The sequence below is a fragment of the Crocodylus porosus genome, unplaced genomic scaffold, assembly GCF_001723895.1.
Source record: "Crocodylus porosus isolate Cpor-Errol unplaced genomic scaffold, CroPor_comp1, whole genome shotgun sequence".
Classification (NCBI taxonomy): Eukaryota; Metazoa; Chordata; order Crocodylia; family Crocodylidae; genus Crocodylus; species Crocodylus porosus.
This window is the reverse complement of record NW_017728910.1, coordinates 508,323-523,508: the sequence shown is the minus strand read 5'-3', so window position 1 is coordinate 523,508 and position 15,186 is coordinate 508,323. Positions and strand designations below refer to the sequence as shown.

General features: G+C 40.3%; 1 protein-coding gene across 1 annotated transcript in view; it reads right to left on the bottom strand.

Moving 5' to 3' along the window:
* The window catches only part of RNF13 (ring finger protein 13), a 143,795-nt gene that overhangs the window by 114,808 nt on the left and 13,801 nt on the right, over nt 1-15,186 (bottom strand). The window contains exons 2-4 of the mRNA XM_019532576.1: nt 10,072-10,174; nt 9,395-9,522; nt 1,861-1,941 (exon numbers count right to left, since the gene is read on the bottom strand). Coding sequence (XP_019388121.1) covers nt 1,861-1,941; nt 9,395-9,508 — 195 coding nt within the window. The 5' untranslated portion in view covers nt 9,509-9,522; nt 10,072-10,174. The remainder of the gene's footprint in view (nt 1-1,860; nt 1,942-9,394; nt 9,523-10,071; nt 10,175-15,186) is intronic.

Below are 15,186 nucleotides of genomic sequence, written 5' to 3'. Positions count from 1 at the left end.
ATATATACCTTTTGTCTCACCAACAATGTGTGCCTAAGGATTTGTTATTCAATGAGCCTCCAAAGAAAACGAACCGAGAGAGAGTTTTTTTTACCTCACCAATATCAGTATACAGAGAGATGGAGCAGGAATCTCATGCAATTAAAAAAATATCATCAAGTTTCATGATAGGACATGCATTTAAAAAATAAAAAATCTTCCAAAACCCATCAAAATGCGCTGTTTTTAGTGCATGCAACAATGCATACTAAACCTCTCTCCTGTTCAATGCATCTGTTTTAAGCTCAATCCAGCTTCAGTTGTAGGAAAAAAATGCAGAAAACAGTTTAGCATGGTTGCACGTGCCTTGTGAATGTCTTTTGGGCAGACAAACTAAACAGAATACTTTTGGACAATTAGGAAATAAGGCAAAGCCATTTAAATTAGTGGAAAGGTTCCCACTGATTTAAAAGAGCTTTGAATCAAGCCCTTGTTAAGGCAGGGACTTATAAAAAGGAGGTTTTCTTATGTCACTAGTTGTATGGATTTCTCCATTCCATATGGGGCTTTCAGGCTGGGATTCTGACTGTTAACCCACAGTTCCAACAGACTAGGTCAAGGTATTGTACCAAGTTAGAGGCAAAAAGTGAAAAGGTCTGCATTTACATGGTCTAGAATTCATACTGGTATGATCCATCATTTGGGGTGAATCTTCAAATTGCAGATGCCAGAGTGTACAGGTATAGTTAGGAAGCTATGCCAGGTGATATGGTAACACATGTTATTTGGGCACCAGATGAAAGATCCGATACTTGATCTGCATTTTTATCACAATCTCAGGGACTGATGATGTCTTCAAGGTACTTCCCTGTTTTAGGGTCAGTGTAAAAAAAGTGACATGACATTCCTCCCTGTGCAAAATTCATGGAAAATACAAGTTGCTTACAGCTCTCGACATGAAAACCTAGCTGTTTAATTCAAATTATTTGGCTCTAAAAGTCCCCACTAACCTCAGTTCTAGCATCTACCAAGATGATACAGAGAATGCAAGCAAAGAGCCACTCAGTTACAGAGTGGAGTGTGTATTCCCACTAACTGAAGTGGAATGGAGGTGCACACGTCAATACTCCCTCAGAAGGGGCTGGTCTGACACTGCTGTTCATTCTGACTCAAGCAGTACAGTGCATAATGAGCTATTCTCCCAAAGCATAAGGAAGAGAACAGTTTCCTATTGCGCTCTGTTCCCTTTAATTTTTTCCCCCATTTTGGCTTCTTGTTACACATTTGTGCAATGGTAAAACAAAAATAGATTCTGCCCTGCAATACGCAACACTGATAGCTTTACTAGAATCCACATTTGGAAACAGCTCTTGAGACTGCTTTGCTTCTCTCCATCTCCAAGACTTACTTAAAAAGCACAGAGTTTTTGATCAATACACGTCCGTTAATACATACCTCAGTTGGGGACCAGTGCAACAAACGCTCGAGTATGTGAAGCTCACCACTAAAATAAATGTTTATTACAAAAAGAAATAGCAAGTCAATAAAAATAAAATGTAATAATTCAAGCCATTTTTCTGAAAACCTTATTTTCTACAGGCAAGAATAGTTCTTGTGTGGCTTTGAGCTCCAAGGAAAGACTATATGAGCTGAAAAAATACTGGATTTTAAAGACTCATTATGTAGCAAAAAAAGAGATGGTTGGTTACATGAACAAACTTAAGATACACCTGCTCTTAGTTGATTATTCAAATCCCTGTGTGCACAAGTAATGTGTTCATCATTTACCTAGAACTCAAAACAAATTCCAGCAAAATCATCCCATTCAATAGGTTTTTTTTAAGATTATACTTTTTTTCTGTGTATTCAGAGAGTTCTTACCTTCAAGCCTTCAGCCGGTAATCGATAGCCAAACCTGGCTGGCAGATCATCAAATGTCTGAGTTGCATTTTCAAAATTATACTAAACAAATTTGAAAAGTAGAATAAAATCAGATTTGCAATACAAATCAAACTGAACATAAAGAAACATCAAATAATTTAGGGCACAAGTGTAGTACTAGTGATAGGGCCCTCCTAATACCCAAGCTAATGAACTAGCCAAACTGCTCTTCCAGTACCAAAGTTTTTTCCAGGGGTTTACACCCACATACTCCCCCAACCCAATCTTACTGCATTTATCATTTCCCAAGTAATAAACTCCTAAGGCTCTCTTCACTCAGAACAATTTAACAAAAAAGTAAATTAATTCCATTTGCAATGAAATCTCCCCTTCATTTCCTAGAATTCAAATACCTCTGTTAAACCACTTTTGTGGAAACTGAATTCAATTGAAAAGCAGCTACAAATGTTACGTTTACCACAACTCATGGAGATGCTCCTGAAAGAGCAGTATTTTTTTCCACTTTAGAGGAGATGTTGCTATCAAAGCATCGGCTTTGTAAGAAACCCTTAATCCCTTTATCAAGCTTCCATCCTTCCTCATCTCCCTGCAAACTATTCTATTTAAACAGTTAACAAATTCTATTTTTCTAATCAAAACTAAGAGTCAACGTAGAACAACACTGCATAAAAGAACCTAAAATTACATAAGTCACATTTTTCTCTTCTCTGTTATTTTCCATTCCCACAAGCCAGAGGTAGTGAATGGAACATTCAAGTCTCTAACAAACAGGGTGAAAACAGTCTGGGCGGATTTTCTGCTGGGAAAATAAAAAATATCGACTACCTGTAAAAGTTGTTGATTATAACAAGACAGCCAAAAATGCAATTGACATGATACAGTTTGAAATGATTCATAATTGTCCATTTATTATACCATTCAATTGCCAAATTATCCTATTTACTAAATAAGACTGAAATATTGTCTAATAACAAGAATGGAAGATAGGAGCTGTCAAATTCTAATATAAGAGCTAACAGCAATGTACTTAATGCCCATCTCCAAGTCAGCAAAGAATTCCAAATGCCTTACAAGACACACAAACCTAACTCTCTATACAGATATTTTACTTAAAAATTTTCAAGTCTGTCCTGAAAAATACTTTCTGGTCCACCAAAATAGGGTTTCCCTTCTGCAGAGTTTTGTAACTCTACAGGAAACAGAGGAATAGAACAAAATCTGAATGGCAGGCTTTTACCTACCTGCTCAAACTCTGAAGCACTTAAATAATTATATTTTTTTAGATAAAAATGTTAATAAGCACATACAATCGATGCATATTTTTAATTCAAAAGCTGGTCTAGTTTCACCCCAACTACTTAGTCCAATAAAAGATATTGCCCTAAGAAATCTTTGCCTCTAGCATAATTTCTGGATCATCACAGCTATAACATCACTCTAACACTAACATAATATGCACAGAAGAATATTTTAAGGAGTTAATGAATGAGAATTGGCCTTTCCATTCTTCTGCTTCCTTGCCCTTTTACTGTGTTGAAAAATCTCTTTAATTATACTTTGTCCTCCTCAGGGTCCCTCATTCTGAGATAAGGTAGACAGTTTCCTATCCCCAAATCCACATCCACCAGTCATCTGCTCCTTCACTATGTACCCCTTGAATTCCTGTTCTTATATTTCCCCCCACATTTACATACCCACTCTCCAAATTATTCAAGGAGTCAGTAGCATGTCCATTTATATTTACATAATACTCTTAAAATGTTTGACCCTGCTTCATATGCAGGTAAATGTACAGTAAAAGCTGTGTTTTATCCAGCACTTTACCATCCAGAATTCTCTATTAACCAGCATCTGTCACTAACACCATCTTGTTGTTCGGGACACAGCCGAGTAGTGTCGCTAGCGGCAGTCTCATCCGCCATTGTGATTACACTGTGATCGCGTTGAGTTTGTGCCTGTAACTTCATTGCTGAATATCTCACCCATCCTGCAACTATGGCTACTAATACTCCATCAACAAGCAGAGGACAGAAGCAAAAGTATGTTGTTTTGACAATTACGCATTAATTGGACATAGTTAAGCAGCTGGAAAAAGGAGAAAACAGGAACAAGTTGATGCAGGAATTCAGTGTCAGTTCGTCTACGCTCTACAACATCAAGGCACAGCGGGCAGAGTTACTACAGTTTGTGACAAATTCTGAGACAAGTAAAGCAATTGAGCAACGCTGCACTCTGCGCAAACCAAAACTGAAACAATTAGATGAGATATTGTATGAATGGTTTGCCTTAAAACGTTCGGAGGGAGCTCCAATTTCTGGCTCAATGCTGATCGAAAAAGCAAAAGACTTCTATCAATAAATGGGAATGACCGAGGCCTGTGTTTTTTCAGATGGATGGTCGTCTTGCCATGGTATCAGAAGGTTTGATGCATATGGAAAAAAAAAATCTGATCATGAGGCTGCTGAAAAATTGTTTGTTTGACAACTTCTACCCTGGCTGGTACAGGTGAAGCTGGTGCAGCTGGTTTTAAGCAAAGCAAGGACTGCCTGATTACTGACGTGTGCAAATGCACCAGGCACACACAAAATCAAGTCACTAGTGGTTGAAAAATTCAGGCAACCAAGAGCATTCAAGGGTGTCATTTATCTACCTGTTGAGTACAAGGCATAACCTAATGCATGGATGGACAAGGAAATATTTTTGCACTGGTTTTACTATGTCTTTGTACCAGCAGTGAAAGAGCATCTGAAGAAAATGAAGAAAAGCCAGAAGGCACAAAAGTTATTCTGATTTTAGATAACTATTGAGCTTACCCTCCTGAAGCAGAGTTAGTGTCTGGAAATATTTTTACCATCTTCCTGCCTGCAAGTGTCACCTCACTCATACAGCTTATGGATCAGGGAATTAAAAACCTGAAATCCATCTACAGAAGGGATTTTATGAGGAAGCTACTCGACTATGAAGGCAGTCTCCAAGAATTTCAGTCACAGTATACCATGTGCCTGGTGTGCTGTGAAGAGTACAGCTTTAAGGAAGGCTTGGAGAAAATTGTGGGCAGCAGTGATGTTTGCAGAGGGATCTTCTGATGAAGAAGTTTACAGGTTTCAATGAGAGACATAAAAAAGAATCGTTAAAAGAGATTCTTGATGTCCTTCAAAATGCTGACCTCACTAAACTCAAAGATACTGAGCTTGAAGAGTGGGTGAACAATTGATCAAGACCTTGATGTTGCACAAACCCTTACTGATGCTGAAATTACAGAAGAGGTTGTGCGTCCTGACAAATCTTCTACACCTGAATAAGACTCGAAAGAAGACTACCACAGTGAAGAAACTAAAGTGGCTCAGGCTACTGCTACACAATTTCTGAAAACATTCTTGAAATTTGCTGAGCAGCAGTCTTCTTATTCTGCTCAGGAAGTGATGCAACTTCATGTTGTTCACAACAATTTCCTGAAAAAAAGGCAACTGACTTGCGGGCAGGCAGACATCCGCAGGTTGCTTCAAAGAGCTTCTGCAGCTTGTGTCAAGGATTCAAGCAGCTTGTCAAGAATCATCTATTGACATTGATGATCCTCAAGGAGAGGCACACTCCAAAGCAGAGCCATGTTCTGAGGCAACCTCTGATCCCAAGGTGCCTTCAGAAGCAGCTGAGGGGCAGTAATAGTACAGTATACTATTTACTTTATTATTCTTTATATCGTAGTTAAAATATTTAAAGTTGTTATGTCAGTTTAAAAGTTATAATAATGTTATATTAAAATGTTATATTAAAAGTTATTATATCACAGTTAAAATGAAGGCTTAGTTTCTTTCTTGAAAAAAATTCTCAGATAACCAGCATATTTGATTAATCAGCACCCCTCATTCCCCATGGATGCTGGTTAATAGAGCTTTTACTGTACATTGTACAGACATGACCCCCATGCTCTTAGACTGCAGCCATAGTAATAGAAGTACAGGTTTCCCCCGCCAACACGGTTCTGAGTATCCAGGCTTAATATTCTATATAGCATTTTGGCTACCACAGTATAGAGTTTCAAGTAACCACAGTTTTCCATGGCTGTGCATCAGCCCCGCTACCTGTCATTTTTCCCATAAGCCTTTTGTCTTGCTAACCATGGGAATTTTCAGGAACCTAACCCCAGCAGTTGGCAAGGGAAACCTGTAGAGCAAAATGCAAAATAGACCACCTTAAGGCATAGTCATATGTAGAATATAGTATGCTGGAAAATCAGTTTCTTTTAGGAACTGAAGGGGCTGGAAGGTAGATTTATAATGAAATCTAATTTAACTGTGGAGTGGTGGTAGCCATTCTATATCAAAGCTTTTCATATATCTAAATTATTTTTCCTTAATATATCTAGCTGCAAAGAGATGTTTCATAATGCAAACCCAGTAAAAGCATCCTATGTGTCAAACTACAATTCAATATTTGGCAACTGGTACTCCCACAAACTTGCAGAGCCTGTAATTTTATAAATACTGATTTGAGTACTTGGGTTCAGTTAGTTTGAATAATAATTTTCTTGAATATTACTATGGGTAAGCAAATAATTTATTACAGCTATTAGATCCAATTATTCCAGTAGCTTGAACTCCCACCCAAATGCAGCTTCCCCCCTCTAGATATCTATAGCATCTAAAGAATGAGTTCTAGGTGGTACAAAAATCATCTTTCATCACTGACCCTCGACCCTAAATTAACATTACTCTCAAGCATGATGAAAGGTTTATCTTAGGAACTATTTAAAGATCTAATTGTACTATTTACATATGTGCAGGCATAGAAAAATCACAGCAACTTAAGAGAGGGCAGAGACTTATTACAGGGCAAATAATACACAGTAACTGTCCAAGTACCTGCAGTAACTTAATTCCATTTCATTCAGGGGTAAAATTTCCTGGTTTAGTGTTCAATTACACAGCACAGGAACCACAAATTCTTGCCCCTTTTAACTCAATGTAACATGCTTGGTTAGTCCATGCATTATAAGTATATTAACAATACCCAGGGTCACTACACTACGAAGGGTACAGAAAACAAATTATAAATTAAAAGAGAACACAGTTCTTCCTCACATCACCTGCTCTGTGATAGTATCTGGTAAATAACAGTAGGTGGACAGTTGCTGAAAAGTAAACCACAGTATCTTAGCCATCAATAAAAAGGAAGCCTCAGAGTAAGGCCCCAACCCTTTCAATGAATGGAGGCTAAGCCACCAATGGGGGACACAACTTACACAAATTTATTTGGCTGGTACATACAAGGATAAGCCACCAATGGAAGACACAATTTATACTAATTTCTTTGGCCCATATAAACCGACCTCCCAAGCAACATTAGCTATGCAAACAAAATAACTCTTGCTGTAAAAACTGAATCTAAGTGAACAGGTTTGTCAACAGATATGCCAATAAGGAGATATACAGTCGAGTCACATCTTACGTGTATTTAACTTACACGAATTCAGCTATACACGCTCGGCTGCTGGGGCTGGCCACTGGGTGCTGGCCAGGGCACAGAGCGTAGTGCGGCGCCATGTGGTACTGCCCGCACACGCCGGCATGGCTGGGGAGCGGCAGCTCGCTCATACTCAGCTGGCTATCCTGGCAGGACAATGCACCAGAGGACAAGAGGGGCGGGAAGGGCTGCATTTCAACTATACGCGATTTTCACCCTATGTGCTGACTTCAGCACGTAACCCCCGCATAAGATACGACTCCACTGTACTGACAAAATTTTAGGGGATAGATCCAGCCTTGGGAAAGGTAACAGCTTATTCTTCCACTCCCAGTTTATGTTCCAATCACACAAACATTAAAAATTATACTTGGCTTTATGCAGACAAGCAGTTCAGTTATCATCAGTAGGACTATTTGCATGCATAAGTAAAATGTATTTAAGTATGCTAGTTACCAATTTACTTGGCCAATTTAAAATAAATGAGCAGAAAGTTCTTCTTGAAAGCTTATTACACAATACTAGCAAATTGCCCATCAAGAATGATGGCTGGGACAGAGCGCTGCCACGACAGCAAGGATGGAGGGAACGGAGGTGGGGTCAAGGCCAGTGCCACACTGCCACCACCCTGTGCCATCTCTAGTCCACCCTGCTGTCATTCCCCCCTTCCCCCTGCATCCAACCCCACACAACCCCCCCTGCTCCATCCCCTCCGTCATGGTGGCGCTCCTTCCCTGCCGTCATTCTTGATGCACAATTCGCCCCATGTGCAGCACTGGCTAGAGCCACTCCCCCTGTGAAAGTATCACCCCCTCCATCTGCCTCACTGCTGTGAGCAAGCAGCTCTTCCCCCATCTGTTTCATTTAACACCGAGTTGTGACCTACGCTAGAGACATTCCCAAGGGAAGGGGAACCTGCTCCCACCATCTCAGTTTCCCTACCACTGCAGGTCAGGTGACTAGTTACCTCAACTGGAAAGGTGACGTCATTAGGAAGCACCAGGCAGCAGCCAGTGGGGCTGCTTCTGGTGGGAACTTTGTGCTGAGGTCACAACAGGTGTATACAAGGGTCCCCATGAGGAAAGGGAAAGAGAGCCATATTGGGAAACATGGAGTAAGCACACAGCCTCTGGAGCTCTTCTAGGCTCTAGATGAACATATGAGTAACTTAACTAAAACTTAACTAGAAAGATCGCTTCTACATTGCAGTAAGCTTTTCAAACAGCTACTAAGCTGGCACTGTTTGCTCTGGGCTACTGTTTGATATTTCTCTCTAATCTGTACCCTTCCCCAAGCCTACCTTCTTTAACCAATAAAGCTTTACACTATAACTATATTAGGCATGCCCAATCCCACTGCCTGCTATATGCTTCCTAGGTTCAGCTAAGGGAGGCTACATTTTGTGCTTCAGGCTAAAGGAAGCACCCCAATTTCTTGCAGTGGGTCAAGCACCTTCAAGGGCTACCAGGCCTGTGCACCCCAGGGGCACAAGGCCCATATACAGACCAGAACCCCTGGGTGGTGCCAGCAATACCCCAGGCTTGTGGGTGTGAGGCACCCTGGGGAGGCACTTGGAGCTCAGTAGGTGGTCGGGCACACCCCCCAAAAGCATTACAGACAGACAGACTATGCCTCTCTCTCTCTATATATATATAGGGAAGGGGGACACCTAACTTAAGGTGCATGCGTATAAAAACTAGGTTGAGATTTTCAAGAGCATCTTAAGTTAGGTGTCCCCCTTCCCTCAATTACAATGATGCTGTAGTGCAGGGGGCTGGACCCAATGATCTTCCACGGTCCCTTCTACTCTTACAATCTATGAATATCTACATGTTCCATTTAACTACTTTGAAAACCCTAGCCTTTTTTTAAAGTAGTATTCAAAACAGTATTCATTTACCTGGTAAAATGTGTGGATAATTTCAATGAAATTTACAAAGCTACTTTAATAAGTCTGCTGCATTAGATGATACACAATTAGGAAAACCTAAAAGAAGTTTCCATTATTTGTACAATTTTACCTACATGTAAAAATTATTATGGCACTTACCGCTAAAATATCTGCCTCCACAGGCAGAAGATTAAGGAAAGCAAACAACTGAACTGTCAAAATGGTGTAGATCTGAGTGGCAGACAGCATTAGCATTCCTATTGACAACAGCATTTTTTATTAAATACCTGCAACATAAACAAAAGAAACTGTCATGGCACCGAGTGAGTATTTTTGTCCTTAATGTAATATTTACTTGCCAGTAGGGGTCAGTTCAAACAAACTAACACCTCTTTGAATTAGCCCAAAGCAGTAATTGGATATCCTATAGCTCTTCATTAATAGACAAGAAAGGTTAATTTACATCACTACTTCACAATAAAAAATTGCAGTTTGCAAGAAGCTTCTTGTTTCCATCCAGTTTGATGTCTAGAACACTAGAATGGTTAAGTATTAAGCTGAAAGAGACACTGAAAATAACTTAGACAATATAAAACTGTGAAAACAGCTTGTTTTTTCCAAAAAGAAAATGACAGTATATATATTTTCGATTATTTGTAATAAACATCCTCCATTTTACACTTATCTCCTTTTGCCACAAACAGACAATGAGAGAAATCTGCTGTAAGTTGACTTAATGTACAGCCAGTGTCTCACTACAGAAGACAATGTATTTCGTTTGGATTGACAGTTACGCAAACTAATACAGCAATCCCAAGAGATAACAAAATACTTACCAATTCTGTGGTCTTCAGTCAGTTTTGTGAATACCAAGTATGTCTCAAGAATGGGCCATAAGAGAATTTGGTCCAGTCTTTTCTATTGGTGATCCAAAGTTTCCTGTAAAATTTGTATATTTTTTAAATCTTTTAAAAGCAAAATGTTCTTATTTGGTAATTTTCAATAGATTTCATGGTTTTATGCAATTCCAAGGAAATCATTCTACTTTGTTTATATATTTCCAGTTAAAATATTTTACAGGTACAGCAAAATAAATAATTTCTGAGCTGTCATATTTTGAAAGTAGTAACTTATTTGGGAAGAGATGAGATACTGAAAATATTTCTATAAAGATCTGTAAAGATTAACTTTGTCAGAAAACAGTCTCTCTCAGACTTCTACCAAGTCAGTTTTAGAGTCCAAGGCAATAAATGTTTGACATTCATTGCTGTGATAGTAAGAGCTTTACTAGGAGCAAGAGTTTTGCATGCTGATTCCATAGAAGGCCAGTGAAGCGGCACATAGCCTCCTGCTCTGTGAGTGTGACCAAGCCATGAACCTAGGTAGCAGAATGTTGTGATACAGTGGAATGTGGCAAACGCCAGGTGCGTTGGATCACGACTCATCCCCATTTTCCTAGCTTGAGATAACGTTGTTTACTTCAGACTATACAAGCTGTATATTCTTGGGTTGGGCGGAGGGGTTATACTGTTATAGGAATATAAAGATGACTTACGTTGGTCTAGTTAGATATTCCTGTATGCGAAGTTAAATGTATTGATAGGAAGCACCCTTACAGTGATAAAATTGCTTTCATGTTAGGAGTACTTTCACTATATATAGGTATAGTTAAAACGTGTGCGCGCGCACGTGCGCACGCTCATGAATGCATGTCCATACGTCCTTTGATTTTTCTATGGTACTTATCACCACCACATGTAACCACTACAAAGATTTCAAACAATACTGGACAAATGTCAGCTAGTTACAAATTTCTGAATAAATGATCCAAGTGCCACAGCAAAAAACTAATCCCTGGGCTTTTTTAAGCAATTAAAAATAACTGAGTTAAAATGGCCAATTAAAACACCCATAGGTTAATAATTCCTGGCAGATACCAATTATCACGAGTTTTCAGTTCTATAGACCAATGTGGTGATTTATTTAAGCAGCACAGAACTAATTAGAAATTACATAGTTAAGTGATAAAATGCATGTAATGTTTGTGTTTCAACAAATGCACATATTGGCATCTATATCCTTACTATTAGCAACACACATTACTTCTTCCAGCTCTGAAATGTTTTCACATGTGCTGTAACTGTCATATTATTTTCACCAGGGTTTTCCTGTGACCTCTACAACCTAAACAACCACTTTGCACCAGTAGATATCAAAGTGCTTTACAAAAGGGGTCAATATCATTAGTCCATTTTCCAGATGGAGGAAGTAAGGAAGGCCCTGTGTAGTGTAGCGACATGCTTACTGTCATGCACTAATAAATTTGGGAACAGAACCTAGATCTACCAAATCCCAACCTCATTTTCCATCTAGTGACTGAAGCAAATGAATACATGAGGAAAAGTTGCTTCCTCTTCCCATCTTGAACACTCATTTGTTAAGTGACCTTGGTCTTTTCTTCCCTGACAGTAAAACGGCAGTAAACCTTTGTAAGGCACTGTAATATGTAAGCTTTTCATGTAAATGTTCTTTTACCTAAGTACAGCCTTTACATACACAAAGCATGTCTTTGTAACAAATGAGGAACATGAAGCCCTTGGTCAGGATTTTGAAAAAGTGACTACTGATTGCATGTTCCCAACTTCATCTACCATAAAACGGCTTGATTTTTAGAATGTACCAAGTACCTAACCTCTTTAACAGCATCTGCGGAAGCAAGCTTCAGCAAATGAAAGCTTGAGCTGTGTATCTAGTTTGGTTAGTCTAAGATGCAAGTTAAGTCTACCTTGTCTTCTACTTGACCTCAGACTAACAAGTCTAAACTACATACACCTCTTTAACAACAGCAGGTCTCTCTAAAGTTTCTCTACCCAAACAGCTAAAATCACTTATCCATTTTGAAAATCTTGGCTTCTAAATGTTACCACAATACAACAGCAATATGAATAGTCCAAAATTATGACCAAAGTTACCCCTAGGCAGCAAAAACTACCTTCAGATTTGGAGAAAAGTAACTGACTGGACCTATGAGCTATAAGAGGTCAGATTCTCAACTGTGTAAAATTAACATAAATCACTGATTTAACAGTGAAACAGGGGCTCAGGCAGGAGCCCTGTTACTGAAACAGTTTTGGGCAGGACTGATCTGACAATGCACCCCACCAGGTGAAGGGAATTATGCACCTGGAGAAGGGCATGGTGATTAGCCCACCACAGCCAATAAAAATCCGGCAGCAGGACAAACACACTTTGCTTTCAGGCATGGGAGGACAGCCAAGGGGCTACCGGGACACCACAAGAAAACAAGAAGCCTGCCCTGTGATCTAGGAGGATGCCAGGACCACCAGGCTCAGGACAGCATGATTGGTCAATTACAAGGCAGGCTAGGTACCTGGGAACCTCCACACTTCTGGTGAGTGCAGGGAAGAACTGGGGCTCCATGGAGTGGCTCTGTAGGGAGTCCAGAGCGAAGGCAGTCTCCCTGGGATGATGTGTGGACAGGAGGAGCTAGCATAAGCCCCCAGCCCATTGGGACAACAACAACGATGAAAGTGGAGGTGCGGACGGCAGCCAGGGCCACTCCCAACATAAGGTGCACGCAAAAGACGCAGAGAATGCACCTCACTAACGAGGCAGTTAGTGATAGAGACAGTGATCACTACAATGCATCTGTAAGGCATCTGGCACCGAATTACCTTCCCTCACTAATGAAGTAATTAGCGAGGCAACTGTTATTGTGCAACACCCTGCTGTGAAATAAAGCAGCACTGTGAGAAGTTACCACCTGGGTGGCATTACTGATTCCTAGCTCAGAAAGACCACTGAAACCCTTCTTTTCCTTTCTATCTAAGTCATGGCAGGAAAGTCCAAAGGGAGACAGAACTAGGATTGATCACCCACTCACAAACAGAACTACAACAATCAATGCAATTGGTGGATATAATCATTATTAAATAATTCTACTGAAAATGTTAAAGAAAGTATAAAACTCAGCTTCCTCCACTATAGCCATGTTGATTCTGCAGCATTAAAAATCCATAAAACCATAATTTAACCACTACAGTCAACAACTTCTGTCTATGAATACACAGGACAAGCAAGTCTGCTGAGTCACTCTTCAAAGAAGTGCTGCCCTTTAATACTGCTGAATCATTAACTAGATTATTCAAGGTGGATTTTTTTTTGCTTTGCTAGCCTATTTTTAATTCCTGCATAGAAATATTTAGAATACAAGCTTAAGCATTTGAAAGTCTCCCTGATGTGAATACTAATCCTTCTTTATTTGATAATTTCCATAAAGAAGGCAGGGTGGATTTGCTCCTTATAAACTAACTAAATCAGAGATGCATATAATTTTGTACACAGCATCTTACTTCATCAGATGCTATGACAGGACTATGAAGTTACAATGCTATCAGATGCTACAAAGTTGCAATGAAGCCAGAAAGAAGCAGCATTAACACAAGCACAGCTCCCAGGCCCTGTCAAAACTCCACCCATGCCAACGCCTTGGGAAGCCAGTAGCAGGGAGGAGGAAAAGGGTGGCAGCCACACCACCCCAGCACAGCTCCTTACTTCTCTGCCCCAGCACAGGCATAGGCACAGTCAGAGCCCTACAGCAGTGTGGGTTGCATCCAGCTTGCATGACTACTTGTTGCCCCCATTTATGATCTTTTTTACCGAGAGACTGTACCTCTCAATCTCCATAATGACATTAAATAATATTAGATATGAAATAAACTTAAGGCCAGGGCTGTCGGGGGGGGGGGGTTTGAATGGGGGTGACTGCCCCAGGTCCTGCGCTTTGGGAGGTCCCACAGAGCTGGGAGGAGTGGCATGGCAACTCTGCGCTGCCACCAGCTTCATGTCCAGTTGCTTGGCACCCCCTGCAAATCCACTGCCAGCTTCCTCACATATGGGGGCAGGGCCCCACACAGGCTGATTTGCTCCAGGCCCTGCACCCTGCTCAGGTTGTCTCTGCTTAAAGCCATCGCCTGGTTTATATAACTGGTTCTAATTATGGAATAGCTGCATTAAACAAATATATTTTTTAAACTGATCAAATACACTTGCCAAATATCACTAGGGGTCATGCTGTATCTGGCACTCCTTTTCCCATTACGTTTCTTCTCACCGTTTAGGCTGCAAACTCTTAAGCAGACACTCTCTCTTATTAAGCAGGTCCCCAACCAATTTGGGACCTGAAGCTGCCTATTTCACTATTTGTATGAAAGATTTCATTTAAAAATTAGTAAATTTAAGTTAAGAAGTCAAGCAGACAAATGCTAAGAAGCACTAAAATTTACAGTTCCCTACACAACTTTAAATTCTGGTCGCCTTTATTTAACCAGTCTACTTAATAAGATAGGGTCATGCGGAAAACACTGGGAGGCCAAATGGAAATTGCACAGGGTACCATAAATCTAACATTTTCTAACTTTGGAGTGCTTCCATTTCAACACACAAAATTACATTTTAAAGAAATCGCCCTTAAAATAATAATAATAATAATAATAATACAAAATACTCCATTGTGTGCAATTGCAAACTACCCCATTAGCTGCCATTAGCAAGCTTTGAATCTTCAGTCTTCATTACTATAGCACCAACAGCTACCCCACCTAGGGTACAGGGCTAACTAATTTAACATACAGTTGCAAAAGGTTGCTGTACCAGTCACAGTGGGCTGAGGCACAGCCCAGAGACCAACACTGATCAGAAGGATCCTGGCTTGTCTGTCTCTCTTTAACAGACTAGATCAGGGGTAGGCAACGTTTTTTGGCCAGAGTGCTGAAAAACACCATAATGTCTACCTCGGAAGGTGCCAGAGTGACGGCATAGCACAAAAACTAAACAAGGGCAAGGGGTACATGGCAGGATGCCCTGCTTGTGCCCCTTGCCCCACACCCAAAGCCTCTGCCCCCCAGCCCTACTGCCCCTTGCCCTCCACC